This window comes from Eschrichtius robustus, chromosome 7, assembly GCF_028021215.1.
Source record: "Eschrichtius robustus isolate mEscRob2 chromosome 7, mEscRob2.pri, whole genome shotgun sequence".
Classification (NCBI taxonomy): domain Eukaryota; kingdom Metazoa; phylum Chordata; class Mammalia; order Artiodactyla; family Eschrichtiidae; genus Eschrichtius; species Eschrichtius robustus.
Window position 1 is genome coordinate 110,915,224 of NC_090830.1, and position 24,741 is coordinate 110,939,964.

Genomic DNA, 24,741 nt, shown 5'->3' on the forward strand with positions numbered 1-24,741 from the left:
ATTGTTTATTCAAACAATGTGTTTTATGCTGAACATCTACTTTCCTTCTGGGAATCTGGAATATTGGTATATGCTAGGCAGAGGGTACCTACATGACCAGCCCACAGTAAAAATCCTGCCTAGAGAGTCTCTAATGAGCTTCTCCAGCAGACAACATCTCACATGTGTTGTTACAATTCAATGCTGGAGTAATTAAGTGTATCCTGCATGACTCCACTGGGAGGAGACTCTTGAAAGCTTGTGCCTGATTTCCTTCAGACTTCACCCAAGTGCCTTTTCCTTCTGCTTTGTATCCTTTTGCTGTAGTACATCTTAGCTGTGAGTATGATTATACTGAGTCCTGTCAGTCCTCCTAGCAAATCATCAAACGTGGGGGTGGGTCTTGGGACACTCCAAGACACAGGTTCTTAATTTCTCCAAATTATCCATTAAACTAGCAACAAAGCTAATTTTCAGTATATTATCATAGTAAAAACAGAATATAGTCTGGGACTTCCCTGGTGGCACAGTGGTTAAGAATCCACCTGCCAATGCAGGGGACACGGGTTTGATCCCTGGTCCGGGAAGATCCCACATGCCGCAGAGCAACTAAGCCCGTGTGCCACAACTACTGAGCTCACATGCCACAACTACTGAAGCCCACGTGCTCCAGGGCCTGCAGGTCACAACTACCGAACCTGGGTGCTGCAACTACTGAAGCCCACATGCCTAGAGCCTGTCCATAACAAGAGAAGCCACCACAATGAGAAGTCCGTGCACCGCAACGAAGAGTAGCCCCTGCTCACTGCAACTAGAGAAAGCCCGCGTGCAGCAACGAAGACCCAGCGCAACCAAAAATAAAATTAATTAATTAAAACAAAGAATATAGTTTGTAACAAATGATCTTTTTCCAATCTCTACCAAGTTACATACTTTATATTTCAGAAAATGGTTATCATTCTTAAAATATCTTGTTTGAGTAACTATTTGCTTAATTTAAGCAATTTTAAGCAAATTTAAGCAATTTTAAACTTAAAGAATACTTTAAAGACAATTGCTCTATTATAAATTCAGAAGAAATGTTCAAATAGCATAATGTTTACTAATATTATTATAGTATTCACAGACAAGTTGAACAAGATTTCTAATTGGTTATTTATATATTTAAAACAAATGAGACACTTACCAAACAATTCAATGTAAACTTCTTGAAGCGTGTGGGCACTGCAAAACTGGTTCAGTTCATGGTGGATTTTATTGAAGATTAAGGTCTTGTCATAATCTGCAGTGTAGTTCCTCACGATATCAAACACTGAAAGAGAGGTACTATCCATGTTCACTCGTGTATCCTCTAATTCAGCCAAGGTAAAAAGTTACAGTGATAAAATATACATGAGGAAAAGTGCCAATGAAATAGTGAAAACATGAAACACAACTCCAAGCCTTGATGTGTTCCTTGTGCCTTATTCTCCAGATATTACTGCATTTGCAATTCTAATGGGCAAACTTCAAATTCCATACTAAGGAGAGTATATATTATCTTGGAGGTAATAAGGAACCGTCAAAGATTGAGCAAGGGCATGACACAATCAGATCTGTACTTTGGCAGCAGAGAGAAAATGAATTGTGAGGCATATAAATCAGAGGCAGGGGAAGTGTAAAGCAATTACTGCAAGGTAAAAGTTTAGCTAAGAGGTAAAGAGGGCCTGAACTAATTGAGGAACAGTGGGAATGAAAAAAGGAGACAGCTCCAAAAGACCATTTTCAAAAAGGCAGTTTTTAAAGGCTGTTAAAAAAAAATAAAAATAAAAAATAACAGGGTAGAAAGGAAAGAAGCTAACATTTCTGGGCCAGACTTTATACCAGGCAATTTATATACATTAACACTTAATTCTCACAAAAAAATCTCCTAATTTTGCATAATATGAAACTGAGAAACAGAGAATTTCAGAAATGTGCCTAAGGGTACATACTAGAACATGCCAGAACCTGTGCCCCACTTATTAAAACATGCTGCTTTCTCCCTTCAAATCCAAGACTTGCTCTACTCGCCTTCCCACGGAGGATACTAGATGTAACCGGATTCCAGATCACAACAGATGAACAGGCCATCAATAAATACTCGCTGACTACCTCATCCTCTTGGTCATTTCCAAATGAGTTGGTGATAAGTAGTTTCCTCTTTATCTCTGGCCAGAAAACGAGCACTATCTCCCCTTCTTCTATTTTTTCAATCATAGTCCATTCCACTGATTTGTGACCAGGGAAAGTAGATGATAAAAGGCAGGAAAATACTTAATTGCTGAAAAATATAATCCAAATCCACTTGACAGTAATACAGGTTGCTCTCTGTTCCGAAATTCTTTTGCTATTTGTGCCTGTACCAGTGATATGAAACTTAGCACGACCTTACATTCCTATATATATACGTATATATGTGTGTATATATACATATATATATACACACACATATATATATACACACATATATATATATATTTTAGGTCAGTATCATGTCTTCTCAAGTAAAATAAAAAGCCCTTAAGGCAAAGGCTCTAACTTCACCTTTTAAAATTGTTTTTGCCAACACAGTATCCTGACATAGTAAGCATGCAAATTTTAGTAGTAAGGATAAAAATAAAATGGCAGATCTTTTTTAAAAATTTATTTTATTATAGTTGATTTACAATGTTGTGTTAATTTCTACTGTATAGCAAAGCGATTCAGTTATACATATGTACACATTCTTTTTCATGTTCTTTTCCATTATGGTTTATCACAGGATATTGAATGGAGTTTCCTGTGCTATACAGTAGTACCTTGTTGTTTATCCATTCTCTATATAATAGTTTGCATCTGCTAATCCCAAACTCCCAATCCACCCCTCCCCCACAGCAACCATAAATCTGTCCTGTCTGTTTGTTTCATAGGTAAGTTCATTTGTGTCACATTTTAGATTCCACATATAAGTGGTATATGGTATTTGTCTTTCTGACTTACTTTACTTAGTATGACAATCTCTAGGTCCATCCATGTGGCTGCAAAATGGCATTATTTCATTCTTTTTTATGGCTGAGTAGTATTCCACTGCATGTATGTACCACATCTTCTTTATCCATTTATCTGTCAATGGACACTTAGGTTGTTTCCATCTCTTGGGTATTGTGAATAGTGCTGCAATGAACACTGGGGTGCATGTATCTTTTAAAATTATAGTTTTGTCTGGGTACATGCCCAGGAGTAGGATTGCTGGATCATATGACAGCTCTATTTTTAGTCTTTTGAGGAACCGCCATACTGTTTTCCATAGTGGCTGCACCAATTTACGTTCCCACCAATAGTGTAGGAGGGTTCCCTTTTCTCCACACCCTCTCCAGCATTTGTTATTTGTAGACTTTTAAATGATGGCCATTCTGACTGATGTGAGGTGGTACCTCATTGTAGTGCTGATTTGCATTTCTCTAATAATTAGTGACGCTGAGCATCTTTTCACGTGCCTGTTGGCCATCTGTATGTCTTCTTTGGAGAAATGTCCATTTAGGTCTTCTGAAAATGGCAGATCTTTTGATTGAAAGCAGGGTCTCGAAGAAACCCAAGTACACCCATGTTCATAGTAGTATTATTCACAATAGCTAAAACGTGGAAGTAATCCAAGTGTCCATCAATGGATGAATGGATAAACAAAATGTGGTATATACATACAATGGAATATTATTCAGCCTTAAAAAGGAAGGAAATTCTGACACATGCTACTACAACATGGATGAATCCTGAGGACATTATGCTTAGTGAAATAAGCCAGTCACAAAAAGACAAATATTATATGATTCCATTTATGAGGTTCCTGGAGTAGTCAAATTCATAGAGAAAGAAAGTACAGACAGAAATGTCAGAAAGACAGAAATGGTGGTTGCCAGGGCTGGGAGAGGGGGTGGATGAGGAGTTCTTGTTTAATGGGTAGGGAGTTTCAGTTTTGCAAGATGAAAAGAGTTATGGAGATGGATGCTGGTGATGGTTTCATAACAATGTGAATGTATATAATGCCCACTGAATATTTAAAAGTGGTTAAGAAGGTAAATTTTACGTTACATGTATTTTATCAGAATAAAAAAAATTACGAAAAAAAATCAAACATTAAAAAGGTCGATATTACTTCATAACTCCTAATTAAGTTTTTGATTTGAACAGTACTCCATCTCTGTGAGTTTTCATCTTTTACCAAGAAAATGTTCTCCCCACACTGAGCACTTTCAGATTGCTTTGCAAGTTATAGCAAATCTCAACTAGAAAAGATTTTTCTATGGTCACAAATCAGTGTAGCCAAGGAACTGATCAGTTATAGACTTTTAACACGTAAGGATATTATTTCTCATCCTGACTGGATAAAATGCTACTTTCTAGAAATTCTAGAAATAATCAATGACTGTCTTGTTCTTAGATACACTCAGCTCAGCTCAGAGTAACCCATACAGTTGCAGAAAGTCAACTCTGTCCAGGATTTGTGACCTATTTCTGTTGCCATTCCCTAGGAATGGAAAATATTCCAGCGATTATTTTTTTTAATATATATCAGAAATGAATGAGGTCATAAAACTTTCCTTAGGGAATCTATTCCTATTCCTTACAGAATCTCTCAGTTACAGATAACTCTGATTATAACTATAACAGAATAGATGGGTACCATACCTGCACAAGGGGCCAACATATTAACCACTTCTATTCGGTCAATATAGATCATGACCCCACCACTAAAAACAGAGAAATGGAAAAATGTGAGCCAAATACAAACCTATTATGTCCCTAGATTAATTCTACATCATCAAACAAATCCCACATGACAGAAATTTAGAAGGAAAATCTAAAGACATATACTACTGATTGATTAAACTGACCTCACTGATCACTACTCAAATGACCCTGCACACACTCACCTGGCTCCTCTCATAACCAAAAGCTCACCTCTGTAACTGCTGTGATCAAAATCAGCTCACAGGAAGACTAGATCTATAACCTAGAGCTGCTTAGCACTTTGCCCTTATTAAATGAAGCCAACAGCTAAGGCAGTGCACTTCTCAAACTTCTCCATCGAGGAATCTGGTAAAGTGGTTCCCCAGAGGTATGGAGGTCAGCCACAGGCTGAAATTCTTTTGATTCCCTGCCTTATCTTAATCTACTTTTCATCTGTATTTATCCTAATATGAAAAGAAGAATTTTCCCCCAAACCTTGAAGTAAAACTGACACTCCAGAAAGATAGGTCTTGTTAATTAATGGCTTCCTATACTTCCTGGCCTATCAGCACAGACCCTGAGGAACATGTGAACCTCAATTTAAGATACATGAAGTCAAGAGATTTTGAAACTATACAACTAAGCCTTCCTACCAACTTACAATGACATTTTTTTCCTGATAAAAAAGCATAATGCCTGCTCACTGAAAAAAATCTGACAAATACAGGAAAGCATGAAGATAAAAATAAAATTTACCCAACATCTCATCAGCTGCCAATTTTGAGTCACCTCTAAAGGGAATCCATAAAAAAGTTACAGATAGACCTAGGGAGAACTTGTATCAAATACATTAACTTAAAACAGAGAGAATTTGCTCCCTCTTTAAGAACATTTCTGTGATATTTTGGTCATTTAAAATACAGAATTTAAAACATACACTGAACTTTATACTTTTCTTCTGATACAATTCAATGTACTGATTATACTCTAAAAATAATTTGGGCCTTGCTTGCCTTTCTTGCCCCAATACTTTACAGCAGTGATTTTTCAAAGTAAGATCCTCAGACCAGCTCAGGATCACCTGGGACTTCTGCTAGAAATGCAAATTCTCGGGTCTCATTCCAGACCTACTGAATCAGAAACTCTAAATTAGATGGCATTTAATACTACAGATGACAAGGTGAGCTGATTTCATTTTAAACTATCTACTGTTAGTTTAAAATGGCTCCTAAGATGGAAAGGTCCTATTTGGAGACAGGGCTTTTCTCAAATAATGCTCAGAAGAGAAATCCCCCTGGGTTACTACGATGCCTATTTGAAAGATGTTTAAGTGATCACAGCTTATGAACAGAAAATACATCTGAACCAAAGGGAGGTTGGTAAGCAAGGGGAACGCTTACCTTGTTCCACAAGGCACATTTTTAACTTCATCAGTTTGCAGTGTTGTCTGGGGAAGAAAAAATATCTCATCAATACTCAGCACACATATCATCAAAGAACCACTGGTCCCAAAGGAAAATCTCTAGAGAACTGCTGAAAGGTAAGTACAGGAGAGCTCCATTACAATTTTAGTCCCCAAAGATTAGCTATCAGAGCAATCTCTTTTTGTATCCTGGCAAACATGAAAGACTAGAGACAGAATATTTTACAGTTAATGTTTGAGTCAAGATGCACCAGGAAAGCTTCAATGTTCAATCTGAAAGTTTCAATGTTCAATCTCTCAGTCAGTCCCTTATTTGCCTGGAGCTGGCCTGGGACTGCAAACTACATGGATTACCCACAAGGATACTACTGCTAGGATTTGTACTCTGAACCCTGATTCCACTGCTAATATTAATGGTTACAATGAAGGCAAAAGATAACTATTATATGCATACAAGCAGTCTTCAACTCAAAGGGGCCCTTGAGCTCAACACCAACCTTCTCCTCTAAAGCTATAGTCAATATTTTAGTTCAGGTCCTAGAGATTTCTCAGACAGTCTCTCAATTTCCTTTTTAACAGAAATGCCACCATCAGCACTGCTTCCTCCTTGTGAACCAACCATCTGGTACTTAATTACTCTGCTTCTGTCACAACTTGGTTTGGATCCAGAATGACTCCCTATTGCACTTGAAGGCTTCCAACAGGCGAGCACATAATGAGTGTAATCTGGACACACTGCACCATATTAAGCCCACAGCAACATAGTACTTTATGGAATACAACAGAAAAAAGAAGCATGGTCCTTGTTTCCAAAGAGCTCACAATCCAACACAGGAGATAAAATCCTTACAAAGCAATCCATAACAGGTACAAATAACAGAGTATAAACTGAATTGTTAGGTATTAAGTGATAGAGTAAAATAATCATTTGAAAAGCTCTCTGAGGTGAAATATTTATAAGCCCAGTCTAGAGAAGGAGAAATAAGAACAGATAAGGCAGAGAAGCATCCTACATTCAATACCTATCTATTCAAATACACAAAGTTGAGGACAAACTGTGTGTACAGGTGTGAGGAAGCAGTTGGCTTGCCTGGAGCAGAGGGGACAATATAGATGAGAGGTGAAACTCTGAGAAGAGAACATGATGATGTTAGGTAGAGGGCCCTGAATGTCTGCTGGGGGGCTTGTGCTCTCCCTAGTCCATCTTATACACAGCCACAAACAAACCTTTCAAAAATAGGACTTTTCTTTCATTCCTTTGCTTATGTGTGATGTGGTTCTCATTATCTATCATATCTAGAGGCAAGAAAACCAGCTGGGAAGCTAAAGTAGTAATTTATTTAGGTTAATGTAGAAAAGGCCATGGAAATTTAAAGCTTTCAACCCAGGAGATACAATAGAGAAGGTATTTGATAACTAGTTTCATATAAAATTCCAGGAGGAAAAAGAATAGAATATTAAGTCTGGGGTTAAAAGGGTGATAGTAAACATTAGTGACAGGATCTAGGTAGAGTGAGGGAAGTTGATAGAGAGGTGAGCTCAATTTATTTCCTTCAAAACATTAACCAAATTCAACTTCCAAATCAACTTTAAATATACATTCCTATTTAAACCTAAAGGATATTCTCTAGTCAATTTTCAAACCAAGTAGAACTAGGAAAGAGTTCAAATGTTAAATCTTCAATTTAACATCCTATCTTCATGTACTTTTATACTTCTTTTATATTACCTCAAAAATTATTTTCCCAGTATGAATGTTTATTTTAAAAGTCTTTGGTTTTGTTATATAAATATATATTTTAAAGGCTGAAGGTTTTTATATTTTTCTAAACATAGTTTTTTTTTCTTACATCATATATGGGATCTCACATTTCCCCAAGATGCTTCTTAAATATTCCTTTCAAATGCCAAGTCTGTTAAGCCATTTGTTTATATAAGCTATGTCTTCTAATGTGTTCCAAAAATTCCTAAAAATAAGTTTCTTTATCTCATTCTTATGAAAACAACTTCTTAAAAGGGTTTTATTAATATAATTCTTTCCTAGAACGTTACAGTTTCACATATAAAGACAGACCATTTTTATTTAGTCACACTGACTCCAGCAGTAAATCTTTTTACTAATTTCATTTTCATTTCTTCTTTTTTTTAAAAATAAGATTATTTATTTATTTATTTATTTATGGCTGAGTTGGGTCTTCGTTGCTGTGCACGGGCCTTCTCTAGTTGTGGCGAGCGGTGGCTACTCTTCATCGCGGTGCGTGGGCTTCTCATTGCAGTGGCTTCTCTTGTTGCAGAGCACGGGCTCTAGGTGCGCAGGCTTCAGTAGTTGTGGCACGTGGGCTCAGTAGTTGTGGCTCGTGGGCTCTAGAGCGCAGGCTCAGTGGTTGCGGTGCACAGCCTTAGCTGCTCCGCAGCATGTGGGATCTTCCCGGACCAGGGCTTGAACCCGTGTCCCCTGCATTGGCAGGCGGATTCTTAACCACTGCGCCACCAGGAAAGTCCCTCGTTTTCACTTCTTATGACAGTTTATCACTCTATGTGTGTGTGTGTATATGTACGAATACACACACACACACACAAATATATAAACACACACACTGTGTATTTGTTACATATGTAATTAAACTCTAAAATCTATTTGTTTATTGTATCTCTTTTATATATCTCTGCATCAGTATGACTCAACATACTAAGCTCCAAGAAGGCACAGACAAATCTGCCTGGCTTTGAACAAGATCTAAAAAAGCCCCTGATCTCTAAGGGTCTGATGATGCCACTGATAACATCAATATAGACTATTTAAGCTGTTGATGGGTTCATGCAAATAAAACCCCTTGTTTCACAGAGGAGTAACTGAAGTCTAGAATGGTTAAGTGATTTCTGCAAAGTCATGTAAACAATTAGTGGCAGAGCCAGAGCCAGAACCTAGTTTACGGGTTTCTGGCCCCACGTTCACTACACCATACCGCTTCCAGAGATATCAGCTCAATTTAACAACTTTCACCACAAGCAGAAAGGTCAGAAATATAAACGTGTTATGAGCCCTGCCTTCAAAAAGCTTGGACACTTTCTGGAAAAAAAAAATTCACACAAAAACTTAAGAGAACAATACAAGACAACATTATTAAAGGAAACAAGATCAAGGGCCAAAATTTACAATACAGACTTTAAGGGCTATGGAAGAGGAGGAGAGGGATTTGTGATGAGCCTTAAAAAGGCTGGCAAGATTTAGACAGGAAATAAGGAACAAAGAGAGAGATGGTGAGAGAAGAGGTGACAGCATCAGCCTAGGCAAGAGTGAATAAAATAAATATGGGAAAACAATATGGAAATCAGTCTGACTAGGGGAAGAACACTATACTTCACTTTAACAGACACAATTCTTGCCCCAAGCCATCTAAAAGGGAATTGGAGGGAAATCTGGAGGATTTAAGTATTCATAATGAAAATCTCACTTAGCAGGAAGCCTAGACTTTAAATTACAAGATTAAATACATTGAATTTTCCCGAGCCCTGAAAAATTAGCAGCGGATAATAGACAAACTTCTGAATCCAAAGATTTATAATCACACAGTGCCTGCAAAAGTAGTAACAATCTAATCCTGTTTTGTCATCTTGTTACCTCAAAAGATATTTACTAAGTGTCTGTTCTCAAGAACCAGCCGCTTATTTAAGATATTCCGGGATTCTGTCAAAATAGAACACTCACTAAGGTTCCACATAAAATTATGCTTAATGTTCCAGGCAAAAATGTGAAGCAGAGAAGCTGTGTATAAAAATTCAGATCCTCCATGTTAACAGTAGCCCAGGAGCTTGCCTCTATGGAAACCAAACACCATTCTAAACCAAGTTATCACTGGTTTGTATCTCTAGTTGTGTGTCAAAGTCCTGCTTTTATTTTGACAGCAGCAACAGAAAACCTGCTGCATACCACTATATAGATGGGAGAAGTGAGTCCTTCCAAGCTGCCTAGCTCATACTTCTAATATACCTCAAGAGAGTGACGTGGTTCAAAACCATAACTTACGCTGTGACAACTGTACTCTGAACTTTTAACTCCTACATTTAAGTAAATACTACCATTAGCTTAAGAAATAAGGAACTCAGGCTTCCCTGGTGGTGCAGTGGTTAAGAATCCGCCTGCCAACGCCAGAGACATGGGTTTGAGCCCTGGTCCGGGAAGATCCCACATGCCGCGGAGCAGCTAAGCCTGTGTGCCACAACTACTGAAGCCTGCACGCCTAAAGTCCGTGCTCTGCAACAAGAGAAGCCACCGCAATGAGAAACCCAGGCACCACAACGAAGAGTAGCCCCCACTTGCCGCAACTAGAGAAAGCCTGAGTGCAGCAACAAAGACCCAACGCAGCCAAAAATAAATGCATAAATAATAAATAAAAAAGAACTAAAAACATTAAAAAAAAAAAAAAAAGAAATAAGGAACTCTATCTCCACCCGTGAATGTGGTCACTGTTCCGCTCACACCTATCTATCCAGTGTGGGGGCTTCCCTAGGAATCACTCACCTGCACAGATCTGAACGTAGTAATGAAAGGCAACATGATATGATAGCCTGGTCCACTGGGGCTAGTTAGTAAAGCTCCTCCCCTGCAAAAAGATGTTTCAATTTGACAAGATTATAAAAAGAGAAATTCTCTTTCCAAATCTAAAATGCTATAATAAACATTCATTCTTACTCATGCTATTGATCTACTAAAGCCTCACTAATATGAGTTACTAATGATGAACAACTGCTGGTCCCTAAAATATCTGCCATACCTACAAAAGTGAAAAGATCAAATTAAACTGCCCATGTTACACCTTGTTTCACAAGTTCTACCAACCATACCTCTGGGTCTCCAGCACCACTCTCAGGTATAAAGATTCTCTTTGGTCTTTAACCTTTTGAGAACTACTTGTGAAAAAAATTCGAATGGCTCTCAGTTGATGTACTTTAATTGTACATAGCATGAGCCAGATCAAAACACAATACATTTAATCACCAGGCTGAAAAAAAAATAGATAACACAAACTTTCAAGGAAGGAGAAAATTTCTGATGCTCAAGATTCTTTTAATCTACCTACAAAGCAATTAAAATGTTGGGGGCGATTAACATACACACTACTATATATAAAATAGGTAAACAACAAGGACCTTCTGTATAGCACAGGGAACTATACTCAATATTTTGTAATAACCTATAATAGAAAATAATCTGAAAAATAATATAAATAAATATATATATGTATAAGTGAATCACTTTGCTATATACTTGAAACATAACACTGTAAATTAACAATTTAAACAATTCTTTTTTTAAATAAAAAAAGAAACTTATTTGGAACAAAGAAAAAAATACTGGGGGCATAAAGCCTCTATAAAATCAACAACAACAAAAAATTAGCACGGAAAGATGAAGGGTGAGGGGATAAGACTACAAATAGATATAAGTGTGGACTTGTTCACCAAATTCTGGAATGTGAGAAACATGAAAGCACATCTTGCAAGTTATAAAAAGGAGGTAATTTGGAGGCAAATATAAAAAAGAAGTCCTATTTTACATAATGAATAGTAAATTAATAGAACTTACCTTCCTATCTTGAAAATATAAATAGGTTTGCAAAGAATTCATAACAAATAGCTAATAAAAGATGAACTGTTTGAGGTCCATCCTTAATTTTTTGAAAGCCATACCTTGAAATGTTCTTTCCTTGGCTTTACTATCAGGAAGACAATGCTGAACTAGATGGAAATACAGACTAATCTGTCATTTTTAAAATGCCAGACCCCCCACCTGCTAAGACATATCACTAAAATTGTATTTGAAATCAGTGCTTCACAGGGAAGACTTTCTAAGACTCAGGATGGATCTAAAAGTAGAAATTTTGGTTTTACGAGATGACAGAAGCCAGCAAAAAGTTGAAGCTCTTTCAAATACATCGTTATCTCAGTTTCTCCAAACTGTCCTCTGTCTATATCAAAAGAACCGGTGGTAACTACGTTGAAGGAAAAGCTATCCATCTCAGCTAGAGATCAACACATTCCACACCACTGCTTTCCTCAACTTGAAAAGACAGGGAAAGGTGGGAGGAGGATGTGTCTGTCACAATCCTGTGTTTGTCTCCCAAGGTCCAGGAATTCAACAACTGTCATGGTCTTAATGGCCTTACAAGCCCAAACCAGACACCAGAACTTTTTAAAGGAAAAAAAAAAAAAATTCTAAGAAACAACCACAAACAGGACCAGTTCCTAAATAGCACCTACAGCTGCAAACTAAAAGCCAGTACAGCTGTATGGAATTTAACAATGATTTATCCATTTCTTCAGCCACAGGTGGAGTCACCACTGCCTTCCACCCTTCATTTTTTTCTGCAAATGACTGAGTTTACTGACTACTAGGAACAACTGCAGGGAGTCTTAACCTCTGCACACAATGTACATAGCACTGAAACTGTCCAACACCTGGAGGATGCTCTGCAAAAGCCTGCCACAGCTCCCATACTCTCGCTAGGGCTGCGACGAAAGTCACTTCCTAGGACTGGAAAGAGCTCCCTGACACCGCAGAGGGAACAACTTCCCAGACTCTAATGGGAGTCTTCCTTCTGCCTGCTCTAGAACCTGAGCTGACTGCACGTGCCACTCACCTGTAGTACACGGCCAAGTGTCCTTCCTCGATCTTGTGGATGGAGGCGTAGAGGAGGACAACCACCAGACCCACCACTCCAGCCACCAGAACGCGTGCTTGAGTCATATTCATCCTAGTTCCTCCTGGATGAGGAAGGAACGGAGCCCCAGCCCCGTGAGTGACAGGACCACCTTCCGTTTTCCACCTCGCCCTCCCGCGACCTGGCCCCCTCCCGCAGGCCGAGCTGAGGAGTCCTGTGCCTCTTTCCCCTTCTCGCAGAGCCCGCTTCCCCGTCGCCAACCCCTCCGCGCGAGCCGGCCCGTGGGTCGCCCCTGCTCGGTGAGCGTCTTGACACCCCTCCCACCCCCACAGTCGCTCCTCCCCGCCCAGAGGAAAGCACTAACTGTGAAGGGGGCCAGCCGCAGACTACGGACAGAGGCCGACCCCTCGGCCGCGCCTCACCGATCAGTGACGCACCGCCCCCCGCGCGCACGTGAAGTCTCCACCCGGGCCGCACCAACCGCCGCCAAGAGCCGGCCCCGCCCACCCGCGGGGCACTGCGGCTGCGCGGACACGCACACCGACGCCGCGCTCGCCCCGCGACTAGAGACGGGGAGCGGACGGGACAAAATTCTCGCCGCCGCCCGCCGAGCTATCTCGCGCGAAGGTACGTGGGCTCTCCACTGTGTACTGCTGGTTTCCTGCTCCGGAAGAGACGGGAAATCGGCAATGTGGAGTAAGGAAGGAGGCAGAGGAACGGAGAGGGCCTCTGAGACAAGGGACTGGTCAGCGTGTTCTTGTGCAGAGTCACCTATTAACGTGCCAGAATGCTGATCCAGTGAGGGCTTTATGAAAGCCATCCAAGCAATAAGAACAGAATAAACTAATAAGCACGTAAACGTGGGTGTGTGTTGGAGGGTCCTCCGGGAAGACTGAAGACAGTGAGCATTTGAGCTTCCTTGAAGCCTGTGTGATGGAAAGGAGTCGGATGCTAGGCTAGGCCCAGATTTTGAAAGGCTCGAATTCACTTTTTCTGTAGGGAGGGAAAACTGGATGGCTAGAGAATAGAGACATTCTTTTCACTACATATTTTTCTGTTCTTTTAAATTATGCATTATCTGCATGTATTACCGGAAATAGAAAGGACAAAGTGAAAGAGTAGAGATGGGAGTAAGAAAGATGGATACAAAGGAAATAAGGGCAGCATGTTAGAAGAGGTTGGGCAGTAATGGTGTAAGCCTTGAAAGGCTAGCAGTGGGACCACAACTGGACAAGGTAGACTAAGGTTGGAGGGCTCTGTAACCTCTTGGGCAGGGAAGTATGGGAAAGCAGTACCTTAGGGCCAGTGAGTCTACAAAATGGCTTAGAGTGGAGACAAGAGACAGGGAAGCCAAGTTGTTAGGAAACTGCAGGCCCAAGGTTACAATGGTAGTAACAGTGGAAATGGGAAGAGGTAAATAGAATCAATTAAAATCTTCTTTAAAGGAAGCCCTCCCAGACCACTGTATCTTCTCCCTTCAATAAATGCACTTACCTGTATCATTCATTTGACTTCTACTACCTAGGAATGTATGGGACCTTGTCTGTACCAGATAAATGTTATTTGCAGAGCTTAGCTATTTTAACTGATAAAAAGCAAAGAGAATAAAAAATAACTTGTCCAGCCTCTGTTTTCTGGATGGATTCTCTTAGTTTTTCATATTGCTTGAATTAGGGAATGAAATGGATATAATGCACAACTGACACTTAACTCTGAAAAGTTGTCAGCCAATAAACAGTGTTCAACTCATGTATCATAAGCAAATTTGAGGTGATTGCACTATAAAAGACTGCTCTGACTCACACCACTTGCCCTTAGGTATCACACAGATCAGGCTAGCCTGAGATCACATCAGCCACAAACCATAAAAATGGCCCCAGCCTCTACCAGATCTTTTATCAGTTATTACAATGATATTTAGAAAATGCATGATCATTTAAAAAATCCTTTAACAATAATTTCATTCCAAATAAACATTCTTATTGTACTGCCTGTGTTAACTTTTCTGATCTTCCCATTTTGCTCAATATCTTCCAAGCAACAGGTACCCAATAAATGTTTATTAAAACCTTCTAGAACTGGAGAAGAGAGAGACTGCCTATTTTAACAGCTGGTAGTCAGAATGTCCATATTCAGAGAAACAGTAGTACCAGATGACTAGAGTTAGGAGAAGACAACCCCAAGGTATCAAACTTAGATGACTGGGAAAATGACACCTCTAGCAAAAATGAGGATGGTGTAACTAAGACAGCAGTTTATAGGGCAAGGTATGAGCACAGTTTTTAGACATGGATAGTGTTGATAGAACATCTCAGGAGAAAAGACTATATTAAAGAAGCTACCCAATACTGTCTTTACCATAAGTCCTGTTTCATTCCTAAGGAAAGTACACTGAGAGCCCATTACGTTATTCTGTGCTCCAACTCTGCTTCATAAAACCTTCACATTTTCCCAAAGCATATTCAATTATTATAATCTGATTTTAGTGAATAGAGGTTCAAAAAGTAATTTAAAAATTATTTAATACACAAAGTGAAAAACTGTCTAGAATACAAAAGAATTTCACATTTTTTTTTCAAACAAGTAATACCTTCTAAATTATTTAACAGATGATAGATCCACAATCCTTTATCTGAAACCCTTGGGGCCAGGTGTTTCAGAATTATGAAATTTTCAGATTTTAGAAAGGTAATTCAGTGCATATACCATACTACATAAACCCCAGGTAGGGTCTGTGGCAGCACCCTTCCCCCAAACAAGCAAACACGTTAATATTTCTACAGCAAGAAAAAAAAAAAAGAATATTCACACTAAATGGGATAGATTCAATGTCAGTTCACGTTGGATGTGCAAGCAGGTGAATTTTGTCACCAAGCTTATGAAAAACCTTGTTATCAGAGCTTTTTGGGTTTTGGAATTACAGATCAGGAGTACAGACCTTTACAAATTTATATGACAAGACACGAAAGATTCCTTAAACAAGAGACCCATTTTTACAAATGAAAACACAGATAAGCTTTCAAATACATTATAAATTAACAGGCATCTTTTCTTTGATATTATTAAATGTACATCTTAAATACATATACACATAGCACACTTAGCAAGATTTGAAAGAATCAACTGGTATTAAAGGCACAGATGCACAATCCCTTCTGTAGGAAAGGGATACAGTCAAATGTGCATTTGGGATTGAAATTGAAAATGGGATTAAACTAACTCCTTATGATGCCAGGGAAAGCACTGTTGAGTGCAACACAAGGAGGTAGAGTTTATTCTTCAAGAAGTACAATTCTACTTGCAAGCAGTCTCTTCCACAGAAACACAGGCAAACAATTTTTACTTAGAATACATGTTAGTTGAGATTTTCTTCTCTGTATACATTACTTTGGCCTTATACCCAAAAGTTAAATATTGAAAGATAGTCAAGTTAAATAAGTAATGTTTTATCAAGTTTGAAGACAAATGGATTCCAGCGATGCTCCTAAGTAGCTGTAGTATTTAAACAAGTCCACTGACTCATTAAATTCTATCTGTTCAGAGGTTAAAATTACCCCAAGTCAAAATATTGCACTGTGAAATCATGTGTAGTTTCTGATCATAGTCATTTCTTCCATTGATTGGTGTCTGAAGAATGGTTTCATAAGAGAAAAACAAATTTCCAACATGTGCAGCAACAACTTCATAGGTTTGGGACAGTCAGTAAGTGGCAAGTCATTCTGTTAACCAACTCCAATCAAGATTCTAAAACCAGGCATGAAAAAGTTACAATTAGATATTGACTAAAAGTGGTAGGTATATGGGTGTTTATTTCTGCAAGTTTTCTGTATATTTGGACATTTTATAATCAAAAGTTGAAAAACCGAAAGTACAAATAAGTTACAATTAAGGAGTTTAGTTTACCTTTTCTGCTAACTAAAAAAAATATTTCAGAGTTTTTATAAGTATTTGAAGCAAATAATTAATGAAAGAGGAAATAACAAAGAATTAACATCAAAACTAAATGTAGTGAAAGTTAATTCAGTAAACATTTTATTGTAGTTTCTCCAAGTTTTAACAAATAATTCACAGTAACCAAATCTTCATATAAACACTTCTATAAATTATAACCATATTAACATTATTCATTTTGCATACAGCAGTTACTATACTTGAATCACAGTACAAATCATGTCCAATCTTATTGGAGAAAATTGATTGCTGAAGCAAAAAAGTACAAACCATTCGATTTCAGTGGTCACACTGCAAAGAAAGCTCACTACTCATTTAACTTGACCAAAAATGCTATTGTTGAAGATAACTGATGACATAATCCTAGTATATCCAAGAGTAAGAGAAGATGGGGAGTTGAGATCAAGCATTCCTCAAATGCTCTTTCCTCTGAGTTCTATTCCCCATCTGCATCCCAAATGCCAGATAAATCTAGCATGGAAAGTTAAATCCTTTGCACCCAACATACCTAAAACAGACATCCGTATCCATATAAAACTTACCATCATACTGTTGCCCTGTTTCTCATTTGCTTCATGAATAATAGTGCTTAAATGGCCAAGACATTTCAAATTTTCTTCTATTATTTGTGCTAAAGTCTCCCTGTGGAATGAAAGCAAAGAGGCATATGAATTTCCTCTATTTTCTGGTCTTCAGGGTCAGGATGATTCTGCCCTTCCGACAACACTGCAACCCTGCAACCCAATGCAGCTGATTCCTGTAGTCTTCAGTTTCCTCATCCCTCCCACCCAGAGGCAAGAGTCCTATTTGTTACTCCAAGCTGCTGCCTCTGCCCAGCTCTAACAATAAGGAGTCCACTATAACTGCAATCTGATTTTCCTCTGAAATATAAGTAGCACTTATATACAACTTTTTCCCCCTGAAAATGCTCACTGGGGGAAAAAAAGAGATCCTGTGGCACAGCTAGATGAAAGATCTCTTTGTTTCTGAAACATTTCCCTTTCCTTATAAGTAGTAAAAACATCAGCATGCTTACTTCAGAAGTACACATGTAGGGGAGGAGATACAAAAGTACAATCTTTTCTGCAAATATCAGGGAAGGTGAAAAAAACTGTTTGGAAAATACAGATGACAGCAATGAGAAAGAAAACAAGCAAGCTGATTCCTGAGGACAGCAGAAGAAACCTGTGACGGGAGCTGCCGAGAACCAAGAAGTATCCCTGAAGTTTGTATTTGAAGGAAATCCTGAATTTGGTTTCCACCTTCTACACTTCCCTCTTCCATATGGCCTCCATCCTTACCTTTTACTAACCCTCAGTCCCTACCCGACTAGAATCAGTTCTAAGCCATGGAAGATAGTCACTATTAGCTTAGAACTAAATTCTCATTCAGCTTATTCAACAGATAGAAAAATTGAGGCCAACAGTTCCCAATCTTTGGTGGTTAAGTACCGCAGGTACATTATAACTGAAGTTTTCCTTTATAATGTATTCCTACTGGAAAATGTATTTAAAAATTCCTGTTGAATATACTTTTACAAACAACCACAACCTCACGTTGAAAATCACTTGTATAGAGGTAACATTTGCAACCATTTGCATCCCCTAATAAACCTACATGCCTTTAATGAAAGCAAAAAGGTATTAAATTTTATTTGTGTCAATTCTGATTAATGGAATATTTCCTAAAGTCCATATAATTAATTATAGTCTATGCTGTAGCTGTGGATGTATTACATTGGGCCAAATGTATAATGACCCCAAGATATACCCTGGAGCTTGCTTTCTTTAAGAAGATAAAATACCTGGTATCAGCTTGCCTTCCTGCCATGTGCTTTTCTCTCATAAAAGCAGAGTACAGAATGTGCAACTGCATGACCTCCTGAGCAGTGATGTTACATGGCTGCACCTCTGCAAAACTAATTATGGGCAGAGCTTCCAGGAAATGCTGGTACTGTAGAGGTCTCCATGAGTTGTGAGAAAAGCGACAATACACAAGCTAGCAAAGAGCCACTGGCTCTGGATATGGCACATCTTATGCTGAGAAAAATAACAGAAATGGATAGTCATTCAGCTTTTAGCAGAAGAGTAGGAATTAAAAGAAAATATAGGACTTCAAACTTGAGTTATTTGCAAAAATCATTTAAGGCACTGAAAAAAATCATTTTAGAAATACTAAGTTATAAAATGAGTAGATTAAACTCAATTATAAAATGAGTAGATTAAACTCAATTCCATTAGAGGACTGATCAAGGGCCCTAAAATGATAACTGCAAAAAGATAGCATAATTTCTCAGAGATAAATAGTTTAGTGAGGAATAAAGTTTGGCTAAAAGATTTGATAAGCCAATAACAGATAAAGAACTTAGAACCTGGACTGAGCTAATAAGAAGTAACATTAGCTGAAGATTCACTTCCCAAGCATTTTACATACACCGTCTAGCTGAATTTTCACAGCACTTCCCATTTTACAGGTAAGGAAATGTGAACATTAAAAGAGTCAAGTTAACTGTATAAGGTTATTACAAAGAGACAATCAGGATTCAATCCTGGTCTATAAGGCAGTGAAGAATATGTCTTAACCACTGCACTCTACTGCCTCATTCCTACCACTGCTCTTGAAAATACAACTATCTATTGTAACAAAGTGAACCCACCCATCTTGAGGAGTTACCACGCATGACAGAGGATGTTCACGTTCTGCTGAAGTTGTGGGCAGCCATGCTGATGCCTGAGGGGTTATACCTTCTAGACTGGATCCTACAAGGGACCGAGCAGAGCTCTGTGTCTGAAGGAAAAAAAAAAAAAAAAAGATTACAGGCAAGCACCTCCACACATTCATATTCCTAAGACTTAACATTTCTATCACTACTTTTATGCATAACCAGACTATTTCTGTATAAACCTATCTCTACTTTTACACACCCCTACTAACTATCCTGTCCTTGACCCCTTTCTTCATTGACTAAAACCAAATGTATCTATCCTTCTATTCTACTTTAGTTGGAAAAAAAAAACTCCAGTTGAACAAAGGACTGGTTTTTTAAACTAGTCAGGCACATCTACCCCCAAATTGGGTTGGGATACCACAGTGGTCTAGGGTTGAGAGGAGTATAAAAACAGGAAACTGGAAAGGAGAGAGATAATGAAAGATGATCATGAAGTCCTGTATCAGAATTGCTAGTGAGACACCAAGCAAAGAACATGAGCATCAAAGCATCAACCCAACATAAAATACACACGTCTTCAAGAGGACACAGATCATGCTGATAAAAATTCCTTTTGCAGGGAGTAACAGCAAATCAATGTCATATTACATAATTCATTAAAAATTACTTACACAGGCAATTTTAAGGAGATGCCATATTTCTTTCTGCCTCTTTCCCTGCATAAACATGACAGTATTGTCAGCTTCTTTGATGTTACTGAGGGCCATTTCCACCTTGGGCAGTAGATCAATAATCTTCTGCTTGCAGCCCAACAACTTGCTGGAGAGGTAAAATCTGTGTCAGACACTTATACATCCCCCAAGACTGTACCCCATACTCCCAAACCCAGCTGTGGGAATGAATCACAATCAGCATAGATTTAATGACTGATCTACAAAGCAATGCACACAAACAGGACACATAAATGCATGCAGCTGTGGTCAGGGTTCCCAATGTACTGCCAGTACTCTTCCTGGTTCTAGTATATTTACCAGAAAAGGGTATTACACTTTGAAAGGAACATGATAAAAGTATCCTGGCTTTTCAACAGGAAGGAAAACAATATTTCTACCTCAAATGACCGAACAGCTCCTTGAGAACCCGGTCCTGACTCTGCACAGTATGCACAATGATTTTCACCATCTCCGTGCTGTCGCTGTAGGAGTGATCTATAAAAGATCTCAGTCAGTAGGTATAACCTCTCTTCTGCGTGAACATATCAGCCTCCAAACAAAAAATTCCTAAAAATCTGAAACTAGTTTTAATTAACATCTCCATTTAATTTCAAAACTAAATTAAGATAAAAGATTTTAAGATTATATATCTATAAATAATCATATAACTAAAAATGAAGTCTGTGTGTTTGTGTGTATATAATGTATATATAGATTTACAACTGTATCTTCAGTTTTAAGAAGAATCATCTTGGCTATCCTTAACCCATACTAACCCAAGCCCCAGACACATATGCAGCTTTCTGGACAAGAGATCATTTTTTCTTGGATGATTAACATCATTTGTTTAGAAGCAGTAGGACAATTCATCAAACTTTCACTGACTCAAAGGAAGGAATCCCAGCTAGGCTTGCTTGGAATTTCATGTTTATCCACCTGTTTATACCCATGAAAACGTTGAAAAAAGCTGACCAACTTAAGCCAAATCTGATGCACTAATAAAAGGACCTGTAGACACCTTGAAAATTCAGTTTGAGGGTAGTATAAAATCTTAAAGCAAACTGGCAGCTGACAAATGCCCTCAAATGGGATGGGTGTGTGGTCACAGTGAGTGGGTTCTACTGTTATAGATGCCATCTCATTTAAAAAACAAACAAACAAACAAACAAACAACTACAATTAACTGTTATATTTCAGAAAATGGCTATTTAAGTTTTAAAACATTGGAAGGTTGCTCATGGATCATGCTGGTATTTCCCCGGACAATAATTAGTCTCGAATGCAAAAATATTATTATTATTATTTGCTATTCTCCACTTAAAATTTTCTCATTTAACCCTCACAGGAGTCCTGTGAGATGGCTACTGTTGTTACCCACATTTTACTATGAAAGGAGTATCGAAAGAGGTTTAAAAAAAGTTGTGTCCTTTGTTAGCACTGCAAAGACCTCACCTAGCACTCAACTTGATTCCCCACACGTTTTTCTTTGTCTCTCCCTCAACAACAACCAGATACAGAGACTCCAAAAAGGCTCCTCTCCAAACAGCACTTCTTCATAAATCCCACGGACTAGGCCCAACAGCTTTCCCATATAACTAGCTCTTTTAGATGGTCAAAGACCTCAGAACTTTAACCTACTCCAACATAAACAATGAAGAAAGTTGGTTTTCACCATTTTCAGCTGAACAAAGGTCTCAAGGCAACTCTAAACTGGAAAAGACACCAAAAACCATACCTCAAGTGTGATTACATAAGCCCCAACAATAGACAAAACTTCTTCTCACAACTAGTTTATCACTCAAGGTGACTATCAGTTCAAAGAAGCTACCTGGATAGCAAATTTATTTCTAGGCCCTGTGATATGCTGATATGTATGGCTACTGCAAAGTTTTTATAAAAATAATCCAAACAAATGTTATCAATGACTGTGGAAAGTTAATCCACTGAGTCAATGGATGGAATTTTATATCCTTCATCTGCAATATCTGATTCATTGGCCAGAAGATGGAGAGTAATGAATATCGATTAAAGAAAAAAAAATTAGCCTTGCTCTATCTGAAATCTTAAATTTCAATATTTTACTCTAACCACAACTTTTATCACTTATATCACTTTTTTGTCAATATCTTCAACTTTTCTGTCCTCTTACTGTCAGCAAGATCCTAACCCTAGATCAGTCTAACCACCTGCTCTATCAGTTTCTGTATCCAAGCTACTAACCACTACCAACAAAAAAATTATACTATCATTCTCTCTGTTGTAACTACTAATTCACAGGTTTTCACTTCTGCTCTGGATTCTTAATAAATGTCTTGGATCAGCAACATCTGCCATTGCACACACCAGCTTTCAAAAATCTTTAGCATACTCCTTAAATCTACGACGTCACACCTCTTCAATTACAGATAACCCCACTTCTTACTTCGGGATAGGAGGACATAAAGCAGGAAGATCCTCACCTTCCAACCCCTATACCCACGTAAGTGTCTGTATCCACACACATCCCCCCCTCTAATATCAGTGGCAACAAGCCCAACCCCTCCTACTACTCTCTGGAGTCAGCCTCTCAAACTTGTTCAGAGACTTCCCTCTCCACAGGCTTTTGGCCCCAAGCACATAAATAAGCTCAAGTCTTCCTTCTGAAAACTGACCTCCCTTGATTCTTCATCTCCTCCTAGCTGCTCACCTCTCTTCTTTCCTTAACAGCCAAGCTTCTGGAAAGAATAGCCTAGATAACCAGTTCTCAAACTTACTGGTCTCAGGACACCTACACTCAAAAATTCTTAAGAACTCCAAAGTGTTCTTCAGGAATTAAACTGAGAAATATAAAAATATTTATTTATTCATTTAAAAATAACAATAAACTCATCTATTAATACATTTTTATTCAAAATAACTGTATTTCCCCCTCAAAATTTAGTGAGAGCATTGGCATTGTTTTACATTTTTGCAAATCTTTTTAACATCACCACCAATCTTATCAGAAAAGCATTTAAGTATTGGGAAGCTGACAAATTTCAGCTGATGGATAGATGTTTTCCTACATTTTACTTTTTTGCTGGAAACATGGAATTTTATCATTGACAATACTGTTGGCTTTTTTCCTTCAAGTGATAGGCATGCTCCATTAATTTTTAGAAAATATCTGCCCCACAACCAAATCTGAATAACCGTAGTTTTTCTGACAGTCATCGTTCCAAGTAAAAATGGTGTTCCATTAAAGAAGAGGCCAGTCAACAGCAATGTAAACAACCGCTGAGGTGGTTTTCCTTAAGACAACCATCATACCTCAGTATGTAGCAGAAGCACTTTATCAGTACTTTCCATTTTGTCACACAGAATATTAAAAAGACATATACTCAAGGGTTGAGATTTAAATAGAAATTTTACTGCTTTATCAAGGACACTCTTAAATAAAACTGGTATTTTTTTTAAATATGAATGCATGTTAGTGAAAATCAATGACTACTAGCATACTTTGGTGCTCGTGCCTTCATTCATGCTAAGCAAGGTGCAAGCTGTTTACCCACCAATGCTTTTGCAGCATCAGTGAAAATGTCAACACAGTAAAAAAGGCAAATAACATCCTAGTATTATGAAAACAGTTTTGACCTCACTGACTCCTCTGAAAAGGTTTCAGGAATCCTCAGGGGTTCATGAGCCACACTTTGAGAATTGCTGATCTAGACTGACTTCTCCATTCCCTCCTGTCCCGCTCCCTCCTCAGCCAACTACAATCTGGCTTCTGTTCCCAAAAGGCCGTTATTTTACCAAGATCACCAATGATATCCAAACTACTAAGTCCAGTGAATATTTTCATTATCATTTTTATTACCCACATCTCTGTAGCATTTCACCCTACTGATCATTTTCTTCTTGAAACTCTCTCTGTCCTATTCCCATAATATCATTCCTGCTACATATTTGAGCCATTTCTCAATATTTGTAGGCTCTTCTGCTTCTAGCCATTTCTTGAATGTTGGTATTCCCTAGGATTCCATCCTTGGTTTTCTTATTCAACATACTTTTTCAAGATGATCACTTTATTCCTATAGCTGATTACTCTCAAAATAGCTAAATATCTAGCCTGGACTTCTCTACTAAATCCATATATATATGTACACGTGTGTGTGTGTCTGTGTGTGTGTGTGTGTTCATATATACATGCATATATACATACATACATATATAATACTACTAGACATCTCTATTTGAATGTCCCACTGACACCTTAACATCAACATGTACAGAAATGAACTCATGTTCTTTTCCCATTAAGTCTGTCATCTTTCCTATACTTTCCATTATGGTGAGTGGTCCTACCATGCACCCAGCTGCTCTAGCCAGAAACTTGGCAGGCATCCATGATTCTCTACCCCATCTCCTGCCACCCATATTAAATCCATCACCCAATACTATCAGTTCTACCTCCTAAATCTCTCTCATGCCCTTACCCTCCTCCTCTTCACCCCACTGCCACAGTTCAGGCTCTTTGCCTTAGCTAATGACCCACCTTATCCTGAGCCATGATTACTTCAACAACCTTATAACTAATGCACGTCCCTAGCCCAGCCTCACTTTAATCCATTATCCATAATGCTACCAGAGCAGTATTTC

At 38.3% G+C, this 24,741-nt stretch overlaps 2 protein-coding genes across 4 annotated transcripts in view; both read right to left on the reverse strand.

The window, feature by feature from the left end:
- The window catches only part of ERLIN1 (ER lipid raft associated 1), a 36,334-nt gene extending 23,016 nt beyond the window's left edge, over nucleotides 1-13,318 (reverse strand). Inside the window, exons 1-6 of one of the 2 annotated variants that reach the window (XM_068548367.1) lie at nucleotides 13,215-13,318; nucleotides 12,772-12,895; nucleotides 10,653-10,734; nucleotides 6,108-6,154; nucleotides 4,666-4,727; nucleotides 1,166-1,291 (exon numbers count right to left, since the gene is read on the reverse strand). In XM_068548367.1, coding sequence (XP_068404468.1) covers nucleotides 1,166-1,291; nucleotides 4,666-4,727; nucleotides 6,108-6,154; nucleotides 10,653-10,734; nucleotides 12,772-12,884 — 430 coding nt within the window. In that variant the 5' untranslated portion in view covers nucleotides 12,885-12,895; nucleotides 13,215-13,318. Of the gene's footprint in view, nucleotides 1-1,165; nucleotides 1,292-4,665; nucleotides 4,728-6,107; nucleotides 6,155-10,652; nucleotides 10,735-12,771; nucleotides 12,896-13,156 lie in introns of both variants that reach the window. The other variant, XM_068548365.1, reaches the window with a different exon arrangement.
- A 1,979-nt stretch (nucleotides 13,319-15,297) lies between these two features.
- The window catches only part of CHUK (component of inhibitor of nuclear factor kappa B kinase complex), a 33,974-nt gene continuing 24,530 nt past the window's right edge, over nucleotides 15,298-24,741 (reverse strand). The window contains exons 17-21 of one of the 2 annotated variants that reach the window (XM_068548364.1): nucleotides 20,523-20,619; nucleotides 20,083-20,230; nucleotides 19,417-19,530; nucleotides 17,286-17,385; nucleotides 15,298-16,536 (exon numbers count right to left, since the gene is read on the reverse strand). In XM_068548364.1, coding sequence (XP_068404465.1) covers nucleotides 17,317-17,385; nucleotides 19,417-19,530; nucleotides 20,083-20,230; nucleotides 20,523-20,619 — 428 coding nt within the window. In that variant the 3' untranslated portion in view covers nucleotides 15,298-16,536; nucleotides 17,286-17,316. Of the gene's footprint in view, nucleotides 16,537-17,285; nucleotides 17,386-19,399; nucleotides 19,531-20,082; nucleotides 20,231-20,522; nucleotides 20,620-24,741 lie in introns of both variants that reach the window. The other variant, XM_068548363.1, reaches the window with a different exon arrangement.